Here is a 25,809-nt window from a genome sequence, read left to right as displayed (position 1 = left end):
TACATGTGGGTACTGAAATACAATCATAGCCCTGGCTGGTTAGCTCAGTGGTAGAGCGTCGGCCTGGCGTGCAGAAGTCCCGGGTTCGATTCCCGGCCAGGGCACACAGGAGAGGCGCCCATCTGCTTCTCCACCTCTCCCCCCTCCTTCCTCTCTGTCTCTCTCTTCCCCTCCCGCAGCTGAGGCTCCATTGGAGCAAAAGATGGCCTGGGCACTGGGGATGGCTCCACGGCCTCTGCCCCAGGTGCTAAAGTGGCTCTGGTCGCAACAGAGCGACGCCCGGATGGGCAGAGCATCACCCCCTGGTGGGTGTGCCGGGTGGATCCCAGTCGGGCGCATGCGGGAGTCTGTCTGACTGCCTCCCCATTTCCAGCTTCAGAAAAATACAAAAAAAAAAAAATATATATATATATATATAATCAAAGATTCACTTCATCACTTATATTAGCCACATTTCCAATGCTTATTAGCCACATGCTACTATATCAAACAGCACAAAAATAGAACAGTTTCAAAAGTTCTATTATACATTGTTGGCCTCCTCAGGGACCTGACTTACAGTGTGTAAGTCTGAGGAGAGACCATCAAAGAATTTTGAGAAAAGTAACATCATCTGATTTTAAAAGTTTTATTCTTTTTGCTGTTTAGGATTATTAGAGCTTGGCCAGGTGAAGATAAGGGGAGGGCATTTTAGGCAGTCAGTCTTAGCCTTTGCTTTTTGTTTTTTATAATTTTTATTTTGGCATACTTTTTAAAACTTTTTGAAAAGTTACAAATATAGTACCAGGAATTCCTATATACCACTTACCTAAATTCACCAGTTGTTTACATTTTGTTCCATTTGCTTTATTATCTATCCTCTCTCCATCTGTAAAAAGGTCATGTGTGTGTGTGTGTGTGTGTTTGTGTAAGTAAAATTTATACCTATTTTTTGGGGGGATGCATTTGAGAATAAGTTGAAATATAGTAACTTTTATCCTTTGAAACTAGAATATGTACTTTCTAAGAACAAGGAGGTTTTTTTTAACATAACCCAGGAAATTATCTTAGATACAACACTATTATCTAATCCATGGTACATGTTCAAGTTTTATCGCTATATTAATAATATTATTTATTGCTGTCTATCCCTCCCACCCCCAGCTCCCACCCGCACCCACTCCCCACCCTTCACCCTTTGTCCAATCCAAATACTTAAGTACAGGATTATGTATTGCATTTAGTTGCTGTGTCCCTTTGATTTCCTTTCTTCTGAAACACTCTCCTAACCTTTCTTTGTGTTTCTTGACCTTGATATATTTGAAGAGTACAGAAAATTCCACGGTTTGTGTTATTTTGATGTTCCCTCATGATTTAGGCTGCACATTTTTGGCAGGTGTACCACTGATGTTATATCTTCTCAGTTTATACAATAGGTATTCAGCATCAGACGTCTTTTCAAGGGTACCTGGGATGTTTTCCTAGAAACCATATATTTAGGCCACAAATTAAGTTTCAATAGATTTTAAAAAATATAAAACAACCGGGTTCGATTCCCGGCCAGGGCACATAGGAGAAGCGCCCATTTGCTTCTCCACCCCTCCGCCGCGCCTTCCTCTCTGTCTCTCTCTTCCCCTCCCGCAGCCAAGGCTCCATTGGAGCAAAGATGGCCCGGGCGCTGGGGATGGCTCTGTAGCCTCTGCCCCAGGCGCTAGAGTGGCTCTGGTCGCAACATGGCGACGCCCAGGATGGTCGCAACATGGCGACGCCCAGGATGGGCAGAGCATCGCCCCCTGGGGGGCAGAGCACCGCCCCTGGTGGGCGTGCCGGGTGGATCCCGGTCGGGCGCATACGGGAGTCTGTCTGACTGTCTCTCCCTGTTTCCAGCTTCAGAAAAATGCAAAAAAATAAAAAATAAAAAAAATAAAAAAACAAAATGAACTTAGAAATCAATAACAGAAATAAAACTGGAAATATCACCATTTTTTGGAAATTACACAACACACTCTTTAATAACCAATGGATTAAAAAAGAAATCACAAGGGAAATTAGAAAATACCTAGTGATGAATGAAAATAAAAACACAACATACCCAAATTCATGCGATGTAATGGAAGCAGTGTTAAGGGAGGAATTTATAGCTATAATACTTACACTAAAAAACTAAAATGATCTCTTGTCAACAACCTAACCTATAATTTAAGGAACTAGAAGAAGAACAATATAAACCTGAAGCTAGCAGAAGGAAGTAAGTAAAGATTAGAGCAGAGATAAAATAGAGAATAGAAAAACAATAGAGAAAATAAAAATAAAACTCAATTCTTTGAAAGCATCAACAAAATTGACAAACCTTTAGGTAGATGGACTAAGGAAAAAAGACTCAGTAAATAAAAAATAGACAATTTGGACTTGGTACATTTTTAAAGTTTTATGCAACCTAAAACACTTTTAACAGTAAAAAAGGTAATAAAATGGAAGAAAATATTTATAAATGATATATGATAAAGGGTTAATATCCAGAATATATAAAGAATTCCTAAAAGTCAATAACAACAAAAAGCAAAGAGTAGATTTAAAAACTGGGCAAGGGGCCTGACCTGTGGTGGCGCAGTGGATAAAGCGTCGACCTGGAAATGCTGAGGTTGCCAGTTCGAAACCCTGGGCTTGCCTGGTCAAGGCACATATGGGAGTTGATGCTTCCAGCTCCTCCCTCCTGTCTCTCTCTCCTCTCTCTCTCTGTCTCTCTCTCCTCTCTAAAATGAATAAATAAAAATAAATAAAAATTATTAAAAGAAAATAAAATAAATTAAAAAAAAAAAAAACTGGGCAAGGGACTTGAATATATATGCTATCTACAAGAGACCCACCTCAGAGCAAAAGATACATACAAACTGAAAGTGAAGGTATGGAAAAAAATATCCCTTGCAAGTGTAAACAAACAAAAAGCTAGGATAGCAATACCTACATCAGATAAAATAGACTTCAAAAGCAAAGGCCAGCCTTGGCCTGGTGGCTCAGTGAATAAAGTGTAAAGCCAATAGCCAGGGCCACCATCACAGCCGCCTGGCCCATGCAGGTTCTCATTGGATTCGGACAGTCTGTAAAGAAACAACGGAGCCAAAAGCTGGTGGGCCATCATCTTTAATCCTAGCTTGCACCCGGCGGGCAAGTAAAACCACATTCTGGGCTCCAAAACCCACTCATTCAGTGCTCACAAAGCTTTCGACTTATCTGAGTTTCCTAGAATCAAAGGTTTCTAGCTCACCAGACTTATTCACCTCTGTTCCCCAACTCCTTCCTTCTCTCTGCACAAACTGCACAAACTGGCTTTTCCTTCAGTACTCTGCCATCTTGGCTGCTTCTCCTGGCCTCCTCCACGTGGCTTTCTCTGCTCTTCTCTCTAATGCTAATCTCAGGAACCGAGAGAGCAAGCTCCCAGTTTGCCCCACTTTATAGTATAGAAACAAAACCTTTAATGCAATATACAAAATAGGAAAGTCTCTAATACAAAGTCACTTATCTGAGGCATGATGGGATGGCACCACCCCACATCAAAAAGTGTGGGAAAGGCTTAGTCCTAAAACCAAGCCCCAGGCTACAAGGGTCCTGCCTGCCCACAGCCCGCCCCCAACACACATTAATATCACCTGGGTGATGGGCATCCATGTGGGCAGCACCATCTTTAACAAAGTGAGCATAATATATTTTATCTGCCCAACAAAAGCCATCCCAGTGCACTGAGGTTGTGGGTTTGATTCCAGGGTACATATGAGAAGCAATCAATGAATACACAACTATATAAATGGAACAACTAAGTGGAACAACGAATTAATGCTTCTGTATCTCCTTTCTCTCAAATCAATGGAAAAAAAAAAAAAGAAAGACCTTAGCAAGAGACAAAGAAGGTCACTACATAATACTAAAGGGATTGATCCAGCAAGAGGATATAACCCTTGTAAACATATACACACACAATGTAGGATCACCTAAATATGTTTAAAAATCTGGGTGGCCATTAAGGGAGAGATCGACAGCAATGCAGACATAGGATTGGGGATTTTAAGACTCTACTGGGTTAGATCTCCCAGACAAAAATTCAACAAGACAATAGTGATCTTAAATACCATGAAAAGTGAGATGTCCTTCTCAGTATATCCTAACAAGGTGCATGATGTCAGTATATGGTAATCTGTATATGGTGATGGTAATCTTGATCAGTTGTTGGCTCAGCTCTTTCCTGCTAGAATACTGTCCTATGAATTTACTATTTTCCCCTTTATAATTGGTAAATATTTTGGAAGAGATTCTTTGAAACTATGCTTAAATTTTTATTCACTAATTTTGGAATCCATTGATTTTTTTTGCCTGTGGCAGCTATAATATTATTGTGGAGTTCTAATGGTGATTTTTATATTTGCCTCATTCCTTCTATGTTTATTAGTTGGAATTATTTTATTAGGAGTAGTTGTCCCTTTTTCTCTATTATAAATGTTGATTTTAGTATAGTAATACATCACATTAAAATGTTTTTGGTCAGTGGCGAGCCATATATACTGTACAAAGGTGGTTCCATAAGATTACAGTGGAGCTGAAAAATTCCTGTCCCCTAGTGATATCGTAGCCATGGTAATGTCATAGTGCAGTGCATCACCCATGTGTTTGTGGTGATGCTAGTGTAAACAAACCTGCGTTGCCAGTCTTACAAAAGTATAGTACATACAATATATACAGTACATAATAACTTTGATAAACAACTATATTACTGGTTTATATATTTGCTTTATTCTTCTTCTTTTTTTTTTTTTTTTTTTGTATTTTTCTGAAGCTGGAAACGGGGAGAGACAGTCAGACGGACTCCCGCATGCGCCCGACCGGGATCCACCCGGCACGCCCACCAGGGGCGATGCTCTGCCCCTCCGGGGCGTCACTCTACCGCAACCAGAGCCACTCTAGCGCCTGGGGCAGAGGCCAAGGAGCCATCCCCAGCGCCCGGGCCATCTTTGCTCCAATGGAGCCTTGGCTGCGGGAGGGGAAGAGAGAGACAGAGAGGAAGGAGGGGGGGGGGGTGGAGAAGCAAATGGGCGCTTCTCCTATGTGCCCTGGCCGGAAATCGAACCTGGGTCCCCCGCACGCCAGGCCGACGCTCTACCGCTGAGCCAACCGGCCAGGGCCGCTTTATTATTCTTTTAATTGTTATTTAAAAATGTATGCTTTCTACTTATAAGAAAATTGCTTGCTAAAAAAACAGTGTGCTATGTTAACACCTCATTTACCTCTGCAGCAGCCTCATATATCTTTTGGTTACTGCTTCTCTTGATTGCATAATTTTCTCTTGTGCTTGCTTTAATCTAGTTTTGTTCTTCATGGCTCTTGAGCTTTTGTACAATGATGAAACCACCTAATAGTGCATTTCTCAGAATATATCCCTGTCATTAAGCTTTTTTTTTTTTAAATCTCTTTGCTTGAACTCTACAGATGTTTTTTAATTTGAGAGGGGAGGATGGGCAGTTTCTTTGTAAGTTTAGGGCTGTAAGCTTAGTGCTGTCTTTGGTGCCTTATACATTTTACTTTATAAAGCAGTGATTTTTCAACCAGTGTGCCACATGAATTTTTAAAACATTCAATACTTGACTATTCAGCTAGGAACTGCCTCTTTTCCCTTAGATTGTTAAATAAAAAAATGACAACAGCCAACACAACAATAGCTGTTCGATGTAAATGCCCTGTCTTGAACCATAAATATATGAGTCATACCATAGAGTGGCATCTTATTGGTCATGTCACATAATTAGGTTGCATTTGATTGTTTAATTTTTGGTGCCAGAAATCCTTATATAAAAATACAGACGCCTGATTTTTTAAAAAGTCACTTTGGAGCAAAAAGGATAGGTAATTACTATTATTATTTTTTGTAAATCAAAATTATACCTTTTTTTTTGTTAGATAGACAAAAAATAAATTTTTTGGTGTGCCTCAGAATTTTAGTAATTATTTATGTGTGCCATGAGATGAAAGGGGTTAAAAATAGCTATTCTTTTATTATTATTATTATTCAGTGAGAGGAGGGAAGGCAGAGGCAGACTTGCATGCGCCCAGACTCGGATCCACCCGGCAAGTCCACTAAGGGGCACTGCTCTGCCCTCTGCAGAGCAATGCTCCATTGCTCAGCAGCTGAGCTCTTCCTAGCACCTGAGGTGGAGGCCATAGAGCCATCTTCAGAATCCAAGGCCAACTTGCTCCAATTGAGCCATGACTGCAGGAAAGGGAGAGAGAGAGAGAGAGATAAGCGAGAGGGGGAGGGGTGGAGAAGAGGATGGGTGCCTCTCCTGTGTGTCCTGACCAGAATTGAACCTGGGACTTCCACATGCCGGGCTAATGCTCTACCACTGAGCCAACCAGACAGGGCCCCAAATTGCTGTTCTATATGGTGCTTATTTTTTTGTGAAGTAATTTTTTTGTAAGAATTCATGTAACTATTTGGATTTTAGTTCTCATATCAAATATCTCAAGTTATAAGTTGGGGAAACCTAATGAAATTATGTTTTGCGTTAATATATAGTTTTAAATTTTGTAATTTAAGAACTACTTTTGAATGAAAAAACACTTTTATTTATTTATTTTCTTCCCTTAGGCTTGAAAAGGAATATACTACAATTAAAACTAAAGAAATGGAAGAGCAAGTCGAAATTAAGGTAAGCATCTCAGGACTTCTAAAAGTGCTGAATATAAATTGATTGGAGTCAGTTAATTTGGCTGTAGATGTTAGGTTATGTTAATATACCATATTTGTTACCTACTTATAGCACATTTAGCAATGATGTTTGTATTTATTAATAAGTTTATTTCCCATTCAGTAATTATAGTTAAAATAGATATTTCAAAAACCAGAATAATATGACTGGAGTGGTTTTCATTCTAGTGTAAAAGAGAGCAACTTTTTCTAGTTATGTTGTTGGATCATCAGGAAAAAATACTTCCATGGTGAAGAAAGTTTTTCCATTTAAGCTTTTTTTTTTTTTTTTGTATTTTTCCGAAGCTGGAAACGGGGAGAGACAGTCAGACAGACTCCCGCATGCGCCCGACCGGGATCCACCCGGCACACCCACCAGGGGCGAAGCTCTGCCCACCAGGGGGCGATGCTCTGCCCCTCCGGGGCGTCGCTCTGCCACGACCAGAGCCACTCTAGCGCCTGGGGCAGAGGCCAAGGAGCCATCCCCAGCGCCCGGGCCATCTTTGCTCCAATGGAGCCTTGGCTGCGGGAGGGGAAGGGAGAGACAGAGAGGAAGGAGGGGGGTTGGAGAAGCAAATGGGCGCTTCTCCTATGTGCCCTGGCCGGGAATCGAACCCGGGTCCCCCGCACGCCAGGCCGACGCTCTACCGCTGAGCCAACCGGCCAGGGCCCATTTAAGCATATTTTTTAATGTTGAGAAGAAGATAATTTATAGCATGCTGAGCTAACAGCAATAAAGTCTATGGTAGACCAAACAGAGCAAATCATTGCACTAGAACTAGTCATGGCTGCTTTAGAGATACAGGAAGCTTTGGCTAATTCAGTTACTTTTATTACTAAGCAAAGGTTATACTTGTGAACTACTCTCCAGAGAAACAGGTAGATTTCCAACTTAAAGGCCATATAAATTCCTATATATACCTTAAAAGTCTTATTTGTACTTTCAGTAAGGTCAGAAATTAAGTTGACGATCTTTTGGCATTGTTTGAGCTGGGAGTTAAGGAAAGTTGTATTGGCTTTTATGCTGATATTTTAGGATGGGGTTGAGGAGTAGGAACATGAATTAATGAAGGAACTCAGTGATAAGCTGATCCAATGTCTTATCTCTTAGTCCCCCCCCCTTAAAAAAAGAAACAAAAATAAAAAGGTATTTGAGTGACTCCACTTCTTTTTTTTTATGTTTGGGTATGTCTGTCTGATTTTTTATTTGGACCTGGCAAGGCATGAGGTGACCACCTTATTCACAGTTAATTTACTGTGTATTAATTCAGCCTTGCTGTATAATATACTATATTACTCACACCCTACACTCCTTTTTACAAGGGAATGGGTTCTGTTAGTATTCCTTCTTGCCATGATCCTCCTCAAAAGCCTACTGGGATACCATCTTCCCTATTTTCTTTTGTGACCTCTCCATCAACTCTCTCTCCCTTCTCTAGATGTTTTATTTCCATTTTGTTCCCTATTCCCGTCAATTGGAAATAGATAATTCTACATATTTCAGACAGACACAGAGAGAAAGAAAGGATCCCTGTGGATATTTTTCCTTCCTTTTAAAAATTCTGTCACCCGACTTCTGCTCTACCATTTGCTTTTTTTTTTTAGGTACCATGAGTAAGGGTAATATTAAATCATACCCTCTACTTCAAGCTACTGAAAGTAAAAAAAGTACGTCATCCTGATGACTGGGGAGAGAGTATGGGTTATCGCATACCAAGAATATTCGGAACTACAAATCAAGAATCTGAGGATGGGGAAGCCATCCTGTTCATTTCACCATGCTATGTTATTGGGGAAAACAAACAAACTCAGGTCTATAAACAATTCTTGGTCTTGAAGAAGTTTTTTTTAAATTAAGTCACATGAATGTAGGAATAACAAAAGTTCCTTTTAAAAAGGTCTTTAGCAAATTTTAGCCTATATTTGCAGGGGTTTTTTTTTCAAATTTTGGTTTTGGGTGGAAGTTATAGTTCAGTTACTTCACAAATACTTTTCCTTGCCAGCTCCATGTGTCTTAGGCAAAAACAGGTGGCATAAAGTGATTTATAGAGAAGAATCTGGGAAACAAAAAATATTAAAGGAACATATCAGGTAAATAAAGTATGCTGATCTCAAAGATAGTCTCTTCCTTTTATAAAATCTTGTTTGCACATAGTTATTTCATATTCTTCTACCGTATCCATGTCTTCTTTTATTCCTCCTGGCCCTCCCTCCTGCTTCCCACCAAAAGACAAAGCCAAACAATTTTTGGGTGACTGAACTATTTTTCACCTTACGTTTGGGTGTGTCTCGTTTTTGACTTGGACCTGGCTACTCATCTCAGTCATAATCAGATGACCACCTTGTTTGTAGGATCGGTCATGATCAGATAATCACCTTATTTACATTTATTAGCTATGTATTATTTGAGGCTTTCTCTAAAATGGGATATGCTACTTTCTTATTTACAATCTTCTGTCTCTCAAGGTCCCTTTTACAAGGGAATGAGTTCTGTTAAACTAGTACTTTCTTATCTTGGTTCCCCTCAGGAGCCTTCAGGGACATAGTCTTGTACTGTTCTTGATACAAGCACATAGTATGATCTTCAGTTTATTTGATGTTTTGATATGAAAGTAAAGAAAAAACAGCCTTTGGTATTGTACAATATGTTCAAGTTTTTCATTGTTTTTACTTTAATTAAAATTCTAAGACCTTTGGTTTGATGACCTTTTATTCTAAGAATTATATCTGTTGGTTGGCTCCTTGATCAAGATATGACTTTTAAGTATTTTCCACCCTTCTCTGAAAGTGTTATAAACAGGAAGATTTTTATAATAATGCTTTCATATGGAGACTCTTCCATTTTACTGCGAGAAATGTTTTGGTAATAGAAACATTTTTATTAGTATCTTCTTCCAATCTATTAATGTTTCACCTGAGGGATAAGAGGTATGAAATATTAAGATTCTAGCTCAAGTTAGGATAACCTACAAATCTTTAAAAAAGAAAAACCTTTGTCCTTCACTTTAAGACAAATGTATGAACTGATAATCTAATGTCTATATTTAAATTTGTGCTTTGGGGCATAAAGGTCTAAAGCTCTGAAAATAGGAGGTGTTAGAAATTCTGACTTATTTTTATTCAGCAATTAAGTTTTTTAATTTCAGAAATTATGAAATATTCCAGATATGTTGAAAAACAGAATAATAATAATAAAACATTTAGGTATCTACTGCCTAGCATGAAAAAAAGAAATTATGAAAAATATCTAAGTCAGTAATCATTTTTAGCAATGTGAGGTATTAGTATTGACAATCACATTTATTCAACACTTAATATATAAATTTCTATATGTATCTTAAAATTTTTATTTGTACTCCCTGTAAGGCCAGAACATTCTTAAGTAGATAAAAAAAGAGTCGAATTGAAGAAGTGAGCCTATGGTAAGCCAACATTTAAACATTAGGAAGATGAGGGTAAAGCAGCAAAGTAGGAGAATATCAGGGAGGTGTAGATAGTGTCCTAGAAGCCAAAAGAAAAGAGTAGAGGGCAGTTATTTGAGTGTTTTGTTTGTTTTTCCTTTTTTAAGATAGAAATAAATGTTTTTAAAATATGCACATATTTTTATGGTGACAAGTAGGAAGAATTGATATATGAATAACAGGACAACTGATAGAATCAAGAGGATATGGGATTTAGTGCATGAGCAGGAGATTTAAATTGGTCTACTAACAGTTAATCCACAATAACAGTAGAGAAGAAAAATATATGGGCAAAAACACAGATAAAATGTAGGATGTGGTTGTGGGAGCTTGTGAAGTTCTCTTCTGACTTCTTTAATGTTTTCAGTGAAATACGAAGCTCATCTGATAGTGGGCTAGGGTTGCTGGTTCAAAGAAAGAGGTGGAAGTACAGAATAGTAGCCTATGCGTGGGAGAAGGCATGGACTAAGTAAATGCGTATTTATTGCTAGGACGCATTAAGAGTCCAAAAGAAGTCAGTAATTGTTAATTTAAATAAGCATTATGGTTATCTTTTTTTGGTCATATTTACCAGCATAGGTGCAGACACAGTGTTGTCAGTAGTGATTTCTGCCCTAGAGTAGTGATTTCAACAGGCAAGTATATTAACTACTAATAAAGAAATGGGGAATGTGACATAAAAGCAAGGGAAAGTCTATAAAGATTGGAAATTAAACTTTGTAAAGAGGGAAGATAGACATCAGGGAGTGAGGAACGATGAGAAGTTGATAGGCTCACTGGATTGTCCCTGTGAGAAGGAGAATTGTTAAACTTAGGTTATGTCACAAAATAAGTAAGTTGGAAGGAATAGGAAATGATGATTGAAGAGTGGGTTTGAAACCAAGATTTTCCTATTTTGGGATATTTGTTCCTCACTTTTCATTATTAAAAATGTGCTTACAGATAGCATATTTTACATAAAGTTTTTTGCACCTTGAATTTTCATAACCAGTTCTTAAAAGTAGAATTATTGAATTATAGGATATTAATAGTTTTAAGACATTTGATATGTACTAAGTGAATTTCTTAAAGAATAGTTCCAAAGTATATTTTTCTTAGCAGTGAGTTTCCATTTCACCAATACTTTGCCAACATGAGGTATTTTATTCTTGCTCTCATTCTCATTTTTTCTTCTCTATATTGGTGGGTCAAAAAGTCTCTTTTAAAAACTTTAAGTGGGCCCTGGCTGGTTGGCTCAGTGATGGAGCATCGGCCTGGCGTGCAGGAGTCCCAGGTTCGATTCCCGGCCAGGGCACACAGGAGAGGTGCCCATCTGCTTCTCCACCCCTCCCCCTCTCCTTCCTTTCTGTCTCTCTCTTCCCCTCCCGCAGCCAAGGCTCCATTGGAGCAGGGTTGGCCCAGGCGCTGAAGATGGCTCTGTGGCCTCTGCCTCAGGTGCTAGAATGGCTCTGGTTGCAACAGAGCAACGCCCCAGATGGGCAGAGCATCGCCCCTGGTGGACGTGCCGGGTGGATCCCGGTCGGGTGCATGCGGAAGTCTGTCTGACTGACTCCTGGTTTCCATCTTCAGAAAAATACAAAAAAAAAAGAAAATTTTAAGTGTACATATCTATTGGTATTTTTGTGGTTTTCACTTAAAAGTTTAGAAAACAAGCCCTGGCCGGTTGGCTCAGCGGTAGAGCGTCGGCCTAGCGTGCGGAGGACCCGGGTTCGATTCCCGGCCAGGGCACACAGGAGAAGCGCCCATTTGCTTCTCCACCCCTCCGCCGCGCTTTCCTCTCTGTCTCTCTCTTCCCCTCCCGCAGCCAAGGCTCCATTGGAGCAAAGATGGCCCGGGCGCTGGGGATGGCTCTGTGGCCTCTGCCTCAGGCGCTAAAGTGGCTCTGGTCGCAATATGGCGACGCCCAGGATGGGCAGAGCATCGCCCCCTGGTGGACAGAGCGTCGCCCCATGGTGGGTGTGCCGGGTGGATCCCGGTCGGGCGCATGCGGGAGTCTGTCTGACTGTCTCTCCCTGTTTCCAGCTTCAGAAAAATGGAAAAAAAAAAAAAAAGTTTAGAAAACACTTTTAATTAGTTACAGAAAGTGTGATTAAAAAGAAAGATGCTCAAAAATTTGTGAGAAATCAGGTGATAGATTTTAGTTAATAACTTTCCTGTGTATCAGCCATAAACATTTTAAAACTATCTTCAAAGAGATTTCATTTAAAAATCAGTGAAAAATAGCATTTCACTATGCTATCTCATTTAATTTTTCTGTTATTATTGGAGGTGTTATTACTCTAATTCTAGATGAGGATATGTAGAGTCTAATAAGTCTAATACATTGAATGACATGCACAGGTGTTAATTTAAAAATAAAACAATATCTAGGAGTAAGCTGAATGAAAAATAAGATATAACCTAAGAAATAAATACTGAAAAACTCTGCATACAGACATTTTAAAAAGATGAGTAAAAGGTACAGATAAAAATAACTCCATGCTGTGTAACACATGAATTTCCCCACAAAATGCACATTAACAAACCCAGTCAAATTTAATTTTTTGTAATTTTCCAGAGAAATTAAAAAATCTAAAGAATAATTATAAAAAAGACAAAAGTAACAAAATGATATCCATACCTGACTTTAAAAATGAGTAATACTTATCACTAACCAAGTGTTTAATATATATATATTAAGCACTATGCTATCTCATTTAATTTTTCTGTTATTATTGGAGGTGTTATTACTCTAATTCTAGATGAGGATATGTAGAGTCTAAGGCATTGAATGACATGCACAGGTGTTAATTGTAGAGTAAATATTTGAACTGAAATCTGCCTAACTTTAAAACCCAGTCTCCTTACTATTTTAGTATACCAGTAAAGATCTGGGTAGGATAAACAAAACAATATAACGGAGGGGAAAATTAATTCTACCAAATATTAAAAAGCATTACAAAGCTATGTAATTACCAAAGTACTGTGATACTAGTCCAGAAAAAGACAAACACCTGATATTTAATACATAATCCTGAAATCGTCTTTACTGACTGATAAAGCCTATTATAGTTATCAGTTCATGAAGTAGATATCACACAAATGGGAAATTGATATTTATTTAAAAAGTTGTATTAAGAAATTTGGATTGATGTTTGAGGGAAAATCAATTTAGATTTTTATTTATAATAGAATTTCACAAGATTTAAAGGGGATGGGATAGGAAATCCAGGTAAATGTTATTTTATTTTATTATTTTAACAGTATTTCTATTGTAACATTAACTTTATTCACTCAATTATTTGTTTGAACTTAACTTTCTAAATCTTTTAGTTTAGGCAAATGTTATAATTTTATTTTGATGAAATATGTTGAAAATATTTTGAGAATCACATTTCTTGCGTTGGTTTTCCAGACTTTTATCAGCATTTAATTATTGCTTATTTGTGTAGACCACCATGCCATTTTGTAGTTTGGGATCATATATTCAAATCATCTGAATATATTTTAGTGGACAAGACAAGAAAATTTAATTTACATAGTATCTTTGTCATAACTCTTAAGATTTATTTGTTCTAATTTCTAGTTTACTTAATAAGATACAGTAATTCATAGAATCTTTTATTTTTTGATTTGAGACTTTATGTGTTATACTTTAGTATTTATTGGCAAAATATTAAATTGAATTAACAGAAGAATTTTCTGAGGAAGACATTTTTATCAGGAATTTAGAGGGAAAGTAGGGTTGGAAGAAGGCTGGATTGAGTGGTGGAACAAATTGGTGCAAAAAGGTAAGAGGAGCCTGACCAGGCGGTGGCGCAGAGGGTAGAGCGTTGGACTGGGATGCTGAGGACCCAGGTTCGAGACCCCGAGGTCGCCAGCTTGAGCATGGGCTCATCTGATGTGAGCACAAGCTCACCAGGTTGTACCCAAGGTCGCTGGCTCAAGCAAGGGGTTACATGGTCTGCTGAAGGCCCATGGTCAAGGCACATATGAGAAAGCAATCAATGAACAACTAAGGTGTCGCAATGTGCAACAGAAAACTAATGATTGATACTTCTCATCTCTTTGTTTCTGTCTGTCTGTCCCTGTCTATCCCTCTCTCTGACTTTCTTTCTGTCTCTGTAAAAAAAAAAAAAAAGGTAAGAGGAGTTTTGAAATTAAAGTGATGACAAAATGGAGGGATAATATTTAGCAGAAGGAATAATTTATATAGAGGATTAATATGAAATTATATTGGTTATACAGTGTGTTCGTAAAGTCATGGTGCACTTTTGACTGGTCACAGGAAAACAACAAAAGACGATAGAAATGTGAAATCTGTACCAAATAAAAGGAAAACTGTCCCAGTTTCTGTAGGATGATGTGGCAGCATGTACGCATACGCAGATGATGATGTAACACCGTGTATACAGCGGAGCAGCCCACGGCCATGCTAGTCGAGATGTGGACGGTACAGAGGAAAGTTCAGTGTGTTCTGTGGCTCGCTAAATTCAAATCCGTGACCAAAGTGCAACGTGAATATCAGCGCATTTATAACAAAGCGCCACCACATAGGAATAACATTACTTGGTGGGATAAGCCGTTGAAGGAAACCGGCAGTTTGGTGGAGAAACCCCATTATGGTAGGCCATCAGTCAGTGACGAGTCTGTAGAGGCTTAATGGGATAGCTACCTAAGGAGCCTTAAAAAATCTGTGCGTGAGCCCACATTGAACTGCACTGAATAGGTATGAAACTGGGAGAGTTTTCCTTTTATATGGTGCAGATTTCATGTTTCTATCATCTTTTTTTTTTTCTTTCTATTTTTTTTTTTTTTACTTTCTGAAGCTGGAAACGGGGAGAGACAGTCAGACTCCCGCATGCACCCGACCAGGATCCACCTGGCACGCCCACGAGGGGCGATGCTCTGCCCACCAGGGGGCGATGCTCTGCCCCTCCGGGGCGTCACTCTGCCCCCACCAGAGCTGCTCTAGAGCTTGGGGCAGAGGCCAAGGAGCCATCCCCAGCGCCCGGGCCATCTTTGCTCCAATGGAGCCTTGGCTGCGGGAGGGGAAGAGAGAGACAGAGAGGAAGGAGGGAGTGAGGGAGGGGGTGGAGAAGCAAATGGGCGCTTCTCCTATGTGCCCTGGCCGGGAATCGAATCCGGGTCCCCTGCACGCCAGGCTGACGCTCTACCGCTGAGCCGACGGGCCAGGGCTCTATCATCTTTTGTTGCTTTCCTGTGACCGGTCAAAAGTGCACCATGACTTTACGGACACGCTGTATATGCAAAAATAATTTTTTAAAATGTAGAGTGTTTTAGATTAGTACTTGATGGCAGTATTTGACAGGGTTTTGGGAGTCAGGCATTGAACAGATTTTTTTTAAGTCTGGTTTTACTTAAAAAAATTTTTTTAAAAATATTTATTTACTGACTTTAGAGAGAGAGGAAGTGGAGAGAGAGAGAAACAGAAACATCAATCAGTTCCTGTATGTGCCCTGACTGGGAATCGAACCCACAACCTTTGCATATCAGGATAATGTTCTAACCAACTGAGCTATCTGGCCAGAGCTGGTTTTACTTTTTGAACTATGAGGAAAATGCTAGTAATTGGAGCTTTTAATTTTTCCTACATTTACAACAACTCATGAATTAATCATTCAATGAAAACAAGTCATTCTTTATATTTTCAGAATGTAAAGGAATTTTTTTTTTCCAGAATGTAAAGGATTTTGCAAGTTGGTATTTATAATGCATTATAAATGGAGACTGGTCTGACTCAAAACTGACAATTTGATATTTATCTTATGAGCATGCGTTTTTCAGATTTCATAGATAGGCTTTGTCAGAGATAAATGAGTTAGAATCTATTCTATCTAATGGAATGTTAAGACATAAGAAAATACAGTATTGGTTGTAAGTCATTATGATAGATCCAGAAGACAAAGGGATTATTTCTGTATGTATTGTAGCATATATTTAAAATTCAGTCACAGCTGACATGATAAATGTGGTCATTTTCTTTGCCATGTATTTCTTACTCTGAGCCTTTAAAAATTTGACAGATGATAATATAACCATTTCTTAGACTCTTTTCTTATTTATAAAAGGTGGTACATTTTTAAGGACTATGATTTAGGTATCTTTGTTCCCTGTCAGGAATGCTTGCAAACAAACCTTTTTGTTCGTTCGTTTGCATGGTTTTTTTTGTTTTCTTTTCCAGAGGTTACGCACGGAAAATAGACTTTTAAAACAGCGCATTGAAACATTAGAAAAAGTAAGTAAATGGCTACTTATGCAAACTTCTGTTGAATACACGGTATTTTTTCTATTTTACATAAAGGCTCTAGAAATCTAGACATACATCTCTGAAGTAGTGGTATTGACTGCTTAGCTTGCCTAACTCTATACTTCTTAACTAAATAACTTGCCATTAATAAAAATTGATCACTACTAGTTTTTGAATTTTAAAGTTTTAACGAAGGTTATTATTATAATAACATTTGATTTCTTTATATATAATCTCTAAAATGTCTGTTCTTCATAGGTAACTTGAGAATCTATTCTGTATAGTATTTTAAAGATGAATTTCAAATTTTGCCCTGTCTCTCTAGCCACATATAGTGAATGTGTCAGTGATTCCTGTAAGGCCTAGCTAGGATTGCTTTAAGTTTAATCAGAATGACTGACTGATTTCTTATATAAAAATTCACCATGATTTTCAACACAAGGGAATTGTACTTAAACTTTTGTTTCTTAAAATTATTTTGATACCACTTGTTACATCTTCCTCTTTGTTTCATATAATAACCGGGCCAATGTGGAAATATTGCATTCTTTCTGATATAGTGTCTATTGTAGTCTTGTTTCTGATGCTATAAGAATATATTGAGTAATAAAAGTATAGTGTAAGAGTTTTGGTTTATTTGAAGAAAAACATCTGAATTTACAAAGTATTTTAGTGTTTTGGGAGGTTTGTGTGTGTGTTCTTTTTTAACTAAAGATGAGAAAGAGTAGATTTAAAAGTACTCTTTATGGTATTACCAAGTATATAAAAATCTTCCTTGAAAATCTATAGATCAATATTCAAGAAAGCAGAAAATACAACATAGTTTTGCATATTTGTCTTTTGTTTGAATGTATTGATGGTTTTATATTAAATAGTGCTACACAAGACCAAGATGCTTATTACACGTCTATTTTTGTTTCAGGTTTATTATATTAAGTCAAAAATAGTTTTCTTGTATTTTCTACATCTTATTAGAGTTGCTTTGATAATAATTCTACTTTTTTGGTGACTGCAGAAAAAGTTGAGCTTAGTTTTTAAGTTGTTTTAATTATGTACTTTTTAAAAAATTTCTCTAAACTCAGTGTACAGTAAAATATATGTTTTCTTAGGTGGTCTTTTATCTTTGGAGTCAGCCATTTTTACAGAGAAAGCATTTCTTTTTCATTGAACCTCCTGAATGATAAAGGTGCTGTTAGGAAGCTTGGATTTTGCTTCTAAAAACTAAATACCGTTTTTACTGGCTTAGACGGCCCATGTGTGTCCTTTAGCACATAGAATTCTGTAAATACATATGTATCAATTAAATTCTACAACCAAAAAAGTTTACTTACTCAGTTATTGCTAGAGTATATTACATTGAGCTCATTAATTTTATTTGTAATATTTTTCTTGCTTTACGTCTTTGGAACTTGGGGTTGCACAAATTGCTGTCACACTTTGTAAGTGGAATTGCTTATTCAAATTCCTTCTACCTTTCATATAAGTGGTTTGACAATATGGCTGTCTCTAAAATATTTAAAAGTATGCTTTAAGAAGAAGATATTTGCTTGTCCCAAATAATGAAAAACCTCTTGGAATTTGTGTTGTGTTTTCTAGAAGCACATGACGTTCTGCATCTTTATTTTAATATATATTTTTTAAGGTTTAAGAATAAAAACACAATCAATAAATAAAAACATTTTTAAAATGTACATGTCTATTTTAATTATGTAAAAAGTAGGTGGAATTTGGGTATGCTTTGTTTCTTCTTATTCCTAATTTTATCATCTTTATTTTATTTCTTTCTCTTACATTTCTATCTGAATTTTTCCTTTTGTAGGAAAGTGCTTCCTTGGCAGATAGATTGATACAGGTATAGTTTTTGGTATTTTTTTTTTAGCATTTTCTCTAACTCCTAAGAAAAGACTTAAATCTAGAAATTTGTATTTTAATGTATGCAATTTTACATGCATTTTCTGAGAAATAATTTTTTTGGGTGGCATATATGGGTATAAACTTATTTTTTATAACACTATTATTATCTTGGTTTATTAAAATAAGCACCTTTTGCACGTTTTAAAGCTAACCTTATTTTAAAGTATTACGAAATGGCAATCAGTGGATTCTGTAAAATTAACTGCTATTCATTGAAATTTTAGTCCTGCATGTACAATTCAATAATATTGCATGAATTGAATTTTTATTGACTGAAAGAATTGTCCTTAAGATTGCCAGATGAATTTTCCATTTAGTTCTCCCAAATTTGCTGGAACAATAATGAGCTGCTGGCTAACAATTGCTTAGGCTGTTCTGTTCTTTGAGGTGATTTTTAAAAATATGCCAAAGTAAATAACTAAACCTCACAAAGGCAGTCTTTCTTGACCTTATCCTAAATTGCTTTACACACACAAAATTATGTCCTAAGGGACAAGTGACAAGAGCCCAGGAGGCTGAGGAAAACTACCTCATAAAACGGGAACTGGCCACCATCAAACAGCAGAGTGATGAGGCCAGTGCTAAACTGGAGCAGGCTGAGAATATCATCAGGAAGCTCCAGCACCAACAACAATGGGTAAGGAGTCTGGTAGTACTTTCACCTTTCTCATCCCCTTTCCATTAAACCTTTTTAAAAAGCACAACTTCTATGCTCTTGTTAAAAATAATTTTGTTTTCTACTTTAATAAAATTCTTAATTTTATGATCTGTAATACTTAGTGGTCTTATTGTGGCCTAAAGACTTCTCATTCTGACTTTTTTTTTCTGTATACACAGTTTTGTTAGAAATAGATAATATTTTCATTTCTTTCATTATGTTCTCAAGTCATGGAAAATAAGTAATGTATGTCAGACCTACTTTACAGGTTTTAGAAGTCTGTTTCCTAATAGATATTTTAACATGGGTAATTTTTAAAGCATAACTTCAGCTAGTTTTCGTTAATGATGTAGATGAAATATTATTCAATATAGAATATATGTAATTATATTATTTAAAGCTTTGATAATGTGGTGATTTATGTCTTATGAAATATATGAGCCTTAACTTCTTACATCAAGACATTAAATTTTGGATTAAGGTATATGCTTACATTTTTTTCAAAAGTAGAGAAGTTGTCAAAATGAAAAAGAATGAATTTATAAAAATTATGTTAACTGACTTAGGGCACTGGGCAGCTACTAATTGTACAGCTATCCTCAGGTATCTTTTGCCACTTATACATCACTTTCCTTTGGCAAAATCAGACTAGTGTTATCTTATTCAAGAACATGAGAGTTAAAAAGAAAAGTCAGCTGTTAACCTTTGAAAAGTATTTCTTGTTTCAGTTCTCTGTTTTCAAGTAGGTGTTGGATTTTAACAGGGTAGGCAGAAAAAAGTTGTGTTAATCTGGAACTCTACATGGATTGGAGAGTGAGAGAATGACTAAAAAGCGGACATAACTTTTAGTCAGTAAAATTAAGAAACAACATCTGGATTTAAAAATCAGAATACTAGAAACAAAAATAAAAAATGACAACTGAAAAAACAATTATTTTCTATTATATTTTTAAGATGATTAAGAAAAATGAGTAAGAAAGTGGTAAAGAATACTCAAAAGATAGGAACTCAGATATTTTGCCCTGCCTTTGTCTGAAATGTCAGTAATATCAAAACATAAAATAAGAGATACTAAGGCTTTAGGGTTGGCAAATACAGTTTTTCTATTTAGTAATAGTTAGAGATCTGAAAAGATGACCAGTGACCTTGATGGTTTATTAAAAATTCCTAGAACATCTGATTTGTAAACAATTAGAAAGATAACTTTTACTCACTAAGAACCAGTTTACTGGTCATAACAAAGTAACTTTGTTTCTGTACTAAGCAAAAACTTTCATAAGTAAAGTTTTACAAGTTATTTGGTATGCTTTTATCACAACTTTCTAGTCAAGTAGAGAAATATAGATGAAAGTAGTAAATTTAAGTGGTTTTATAGCTGATTAACTACATCCAGTTGATATTCATGTTGAAGAGAAGAAATATTAGAGGTCAATGCCTCCTGAACCTATCCTTCAAGTATTTTAATCTATTATCTATTTAATCTTCATATGTGAGGTGTATTTCAGAATTGTATATTTCAGAAATCTAGTTAATATGTTGAATGATGAATCAGTATTCCAAAATATTTAAATAATCTATTCATAATAAGAAACTAAAATACAGTGGTACCTTGAGATACGAATTTAATTTGTTCTGTAACGGAGCTCATAAGTCAGTCAACTTGTATATCAAACTGCCGATACTGGACCTGTACGCCAACACGCCAACTAGCGGCAGCTTCCCAACTCACGACTCGTATCTCAAAATTTCACTCAAATCTCGAACAAAAATATGGACCGAGTCGCAGCTTGTATCTTAAAAAATGTGTATGTTGGTCTGTTTGTAGCTCAAGGTACCACTGTAAAAGATTATTTCACAGAAATAAATCTGTGAAATAAGTTTAAAATTCAAAGCTATATCTTAGTGATGCTTTATATAACAAAGACCTAGAAATTTTAATTGACAGGAAATCAGGAATTAGCCAATACTGTAATATGGCTGTTTTTTCCTTTCTGCCCTCCCATCACAAATATAGTCTTCCTAGAAGTATAATGATCCAATTCAATTCTAAGTAACTTGCAGAAAATTGGTAGTGTTATATTTAGTTTGAATACCATAACTCTTGTGAATGTTTACAGACTAAATACTGGTAAGTATAGAAAAACTGGAAGCCCTAGATAGTTTTATTTATTTTTATTTATTTATTTTTGTATTTTTCTGAAGTTGGAAACGGGGAGGCAGTCAGACAGACTCCTGCATGCGCCCTACCGGGATCCACTCGGCACACCCACCAGGGGGCAATGCTCCGCCCATCTGGGGCGTCACTCTGTTGCAACCAGAGCCATTCTAGCACCTGAGGCAGAGGCCACAGAGCCATCCTCAGCGCCTGGGCCAACTTTGCTCCAATGGAGCCTCGGCTGTGGGAGGGGAAGAGAGAGACAGAGAGAAAGAAGAAGGGGAAGGATGGAGAAGCTAATGGGCGCTCCTCCTGTGTGCCTTGGCTGGGAATTGAACCTGGGGCTTCCACACGCTGGACCGATGCTCTACCACTGAGGGAACTGGCCAGGGCCCTCTAGGTATTTTTAAACTATACTAAAAAAGATTTTATAAGAATATCATAGGTATAGCCATTTTCAAGTATTTGAGAGGTAATCTTATGGAAATTATTTAGCATTTTTTTGGATAATTGCTTCAGGGGACAGAATACACTTAAGATCTAAGGATATAAAATCTTACTTTTTGGAATTTTGACAGACTGAGTAGTTGCTTTGCAAGTAGTGAACATACTACTAGTACAAAGTGAACATCTATTACTAAAGATTTTGATTACAGCCTTCCAATATAACTTCGTGAATTCTACAAAACTCTCAGAATAAGGATTTTAAATCTGTATTCCAGCAGGAAGTATTGAAATACCAAATAATCATCTACCACCACCACCCTCTACTGGCAATGTGGTGCTCCTTGACTTACAATGTGGTGGTTATGGCCCATAAAGCCATCATAAGTTGAAAATATAGTAAGTTAAAAATACGTTTAATATACCTAACCTAACAAACATCGTAGCTTAGCCTTGCCTACCTTAAACATGATCAGAACACAGTATCCAAAAAACACTGACATCACAATGAACTGTGGAGTATTGGTTGTTTACCCTTGTGATCACATGCCTGACTGGCAGCTGTAGTTCCCATCTTTTTTTTTTTTTTACGTTAAAATTCTTTCAATGCAAAGAGCATTATCAAATGGACATTAAAGTGTTATTTTTTGACCCGGATTTTTATATAGCACTTCTCTTTCTCCTTTTCTCCATATACAAGTAGCAGCCAATTACATAATCATGAAAAAGAAAACAATCTGACTATTCTGTACCTATTCTCAAGCTATCAGGTTTGTATAATCTTTGTATTTTGCTCAGCTCTATATGGCTCTGATGTGATAATTTTATAAAGGAGTTTTCATTCATTCGTTGGAAGAATAATGTACAAAGTATTGTCCTACTTGCTGAGAGTGTGATAGTAAACAAGAAAAATAAGGTCTGTTATTACATGAAGTGTATGTTCTAGTTGAGGTGAAAAATATTAAACATACATAGTTTTAGGTTATATTGATACTAAGGGCTGTGAAGAAAAATAAAGCAATAGCAAGGTGGTAGTTGCAGTGCTATTAAAATAAGGTAGTTTAGGAGAACTTCCCTAAGGAAGTAAGTTTGACCAGAAATTGAATTATATGAGGAAGGAAAACATTTGAAGATATGGGAAGAAGCATTCTAGACAAAAAAATACACCTAATATTAAGGCCTTGATGAAGGAAGGTTGGAGGTTTTCAAGATACAGATTTATAAACCCGACGGAAACTGAAAGAAATATTTTTTAAAGAAAGAGATATAAATAAATAGCAAATAATAGAGGTAGAGTGGAGTCATTTAAAAAATTACCACACATAGGCCCTGGCCGGTTGGCTCAGCGGTAGAGCGTCGGCCTGGCATGCGGGGGACCCGGGTTCGATTCCTGGCCAGGGCACATAGGAGAAGCGCCCATTTGCTTCTCCACCCCCCCTCCTTCCTCTCTGTCTCTCTCTTCCCCTCCCGCAGCCAAGGCTCCATTGGAGCAAAGATGGCCCGGGCGCTGGGGATGGCTCCTTGGCCTTTGCCCCAGGCGCTAGAGTGGCTCTGGTTGCAGCAGAGCGACGCCCCGGAGGGGCAGAGCATCGCCCCCTGGTGGGCAGAGCGTCCCCTGGTGGGCGTGCTGGGTGGATCCCGGTCGGGCGCATGCGGGAGTCTGTCTGTCTCTCCCCGTTTCCAGCTTCAGAAAAATACAAAAAAAAAAAAAAAAAATTACCACACATACAGACCAATGGGACAGAATTGAGAGCACAGAAATAAAACCACATATATATGGACAAGTCATCATAACAAAGGAGACAAAAGCACACAATGGAGAAAAGAAAGCCTCTTCAATGAATGGTGCTAGGAAAACTGGAAAGCCACATGTAAAAGAATGAACCTTGACTGTAGTCGTCCTCCTGCACAAAAATTAATTCAAAATGGATCAAAAACCTAAATATAAGACCTGGAACAATAAATTACATAGAAGAAAACATAGGTACTTAAGCTCATGGACTTTGGCCATACAGAACAATTTATGAATTTCACCCCAAAGGCAAAGGAAGTAAGCACAAAAATAAATCAATGGGACTACGTATATCAAACTAAAAAACTGCACAGCAAAAGAAACTGACAACAAAACAAGTAGCCAGCCAACAAAATGGGAGATATTTGTAAACAACAGCTCCGATAAGGGGTTAATATCCAAAATATACAAAGAACTCCCAGAGCTCAGTGATAAACAAACAAGTGATCCAATTAAGAAATGGGGAGAGGACATGAACAAACACTTCTCCCAAGAGGACACACAAATGGCCAGCAGATACAGTGGTCCTTCATCTATCAGGGGGGTTAGGTTCCAGAACGCTCTCCCCTACAATAGGCGAAAATTTGTGAAGTAGCAACCTTATATTTTATTTATATATATTTTAAGGCTTTATAAACCCTCCCCACACTCTTATAATAAACCTTTCCCACACTGTTGTTAACCTTTCCCACACTCTTATAAACACTTCCTATGCTCCTAAACACTTTCTATAATCTTAAACCTACATAATTTTAACAACATATAAAATTCTATATGGGTACTCACCAATGAATACTAATATTTTTAATTAATATTTTTTATATTTTCAATTTTTAGGCTAGAAAATGTTTATTTTACCACAAAAGATAATTAAAACAATAAATATATAAAAATACCTATATGCTGCAAAATTCTGCAATATAGTGAAAAATCTACGATACAAAATTAGATATATACAATTTAAAAATCTGCAATACAGTGAGACCACGAAAAGCAAACTGTGATATGGTGAGGGATGTATATGAGAAAATGCTCATCTTCACTAGCTATTCAAGAAATGCAAATCAAATCCACAATGAGATACCACCTCACACCTGTTTGATTGGCTTATCAACAAGACAGGTAATAACAAGTGTTGGAGAGGCTGTGGAGAAAAAGGAACCCTCATTCACTGCTGGTGGGAATGCAAATTAGTACAATCACTATGGAAGAAAGTGTGGTGGTTCCTCAAGAAATTAAGAATAGAAATACCATATGACCCAGCAATCCCTCTACTGGGTATATATCCCCAATACTCAAAAACATTGGTACATGAAGACATATGCATCCCCAGGTTCATCGCAGCATTTTTCACTGTGGCCAAGACATGGAAACAACCAAAGTGTCCCTTGATAGAGGATTGGATAAAGAAGATGTAGTTACTACTCAGCCATAAGAAATGACAACATAGTACCATTGACAACAACATGAGAGGAACTTGAGAACATTATACTGAGTGAAATAAGTAAATCAGAAAAAACTAAGAACTATATGATTTCACACATAGATGGGATATAAAACTAAGACTCATAGACATATATAAAAGTGAAGTGTCTACGGGGGAGGGGACTTGGGGGAGGGGAAGGAGAGAGGGGAAAAGGTGTAAAGAGGGATAAATAAAAAGTGACAGAAAATGATTTGACTTTGGGTGATGGATATACAACATAATCAGCAGTTCAAATACTATAGATGTTCACCTGAAACCTGTGTACTCTTACTGATCAATGTCACCATGTTAAAGTTAATTTTCTAAATAAAAAACCAAAAATGTTTAATCAGGTAAAAAAAAAAAGAATGAATAAATGAATCACACAGAGAACTGGTAAGGTTGCAGGTTTTAATTCAGCCATATCAATTATTACATTAAATGCAAGTATTTGAAACATACCAATTAAAAGATTGGTTAAAAAGACAAGACCTGTCTATAAGAAAGTCACTTTATATGCAAAGACTTTGTTAGGTTAAAAGTAAAAGGATGTAGTAGCAATGAACAATTGGAAAGGAAATTAAGAAAACAGTTCCACTGACAGTAGCATCTGAAATAATAAAGTACCTAGGAATTAATATAAGAGGATGAAAGACTTGTACGCCAAAAACTATGAATTCTTATTTATTCATTCATCTGTTGATGAAAGAAATTAAAGATATAAATAAATGGAAAGCTATCCCATGTTCATGGATTTCTTCCCCCCATGTTCACGGATTTTAAGACTTAGTATTGTTAACATGTCAGCACTTCCCATTATGATCTACAGATTCAATTCTGAACCCTATCAAAATTCAGGTCTTCTGCAGAACTGGGAGAGCTGATCCTGAAATTCACATGGAATTGCAAGGAGCCCTCAATATTGAAACTAGTATTTTTTTCCCAAAGATCCTTTACTGAG

General features: G+C 37.0%; 1 protein-coding gene across 5 annotated transcripts in view; it reads left to right on the top strand.

Annotated features, from left to right (window-relative positions):
* EVI5 (ecotropic viral integration site 5) overlaps positions 1-25,809 on the top strand; it is a 269,819-nt gene that overhangs the window by 108,664 nt on the left and 135,346 nt on the right. For 3 of the 5 annotated variants that reach the window (XM_066268645.1, XM_066268646.1, XM_066268648.1), the window contains 4 exons: positions 6,611-6,671; positions 16,355-16,408; positions 18,240-18,272; positions 18,825-18,971. In XM_066268645.1, the coding sequence (XP_066124742.1) occupies positions 6,611-6,671; positions 16,355-16,408; positions 18,240-18,272; positions 18,825-18,971 (295 nt within the window). The remainder of the gene's footprint in view (positions 1-6,610; positions 6,672-16,354; positions 16,409-18,239; positions 18,273-18,824; positions 18,972-25,809) is intronic. The other 2 variants (XM_066268649.1, XM_066268647.1) reach the window with 1 other exon arrangement.

Source organism: Saccopteryx bilineata, chromosome 3, assembly GCF_036850765.1.
Source record: "Saccopteryx bilineata isolate mSacBil1 chromosome 3, mSacBil1_pri_phased_curated, whole genome shotgun sequence".
Lineage (NCBI taxonomy): Eukaryota > Metazoa > Chordata > Mammalia > Chiroptera > Emballonuridae > Saccopteryx > Saccopteryx bilineata.
This window is presented reverse-complemented; position numbering and strand designations above follow the sequence as displayed.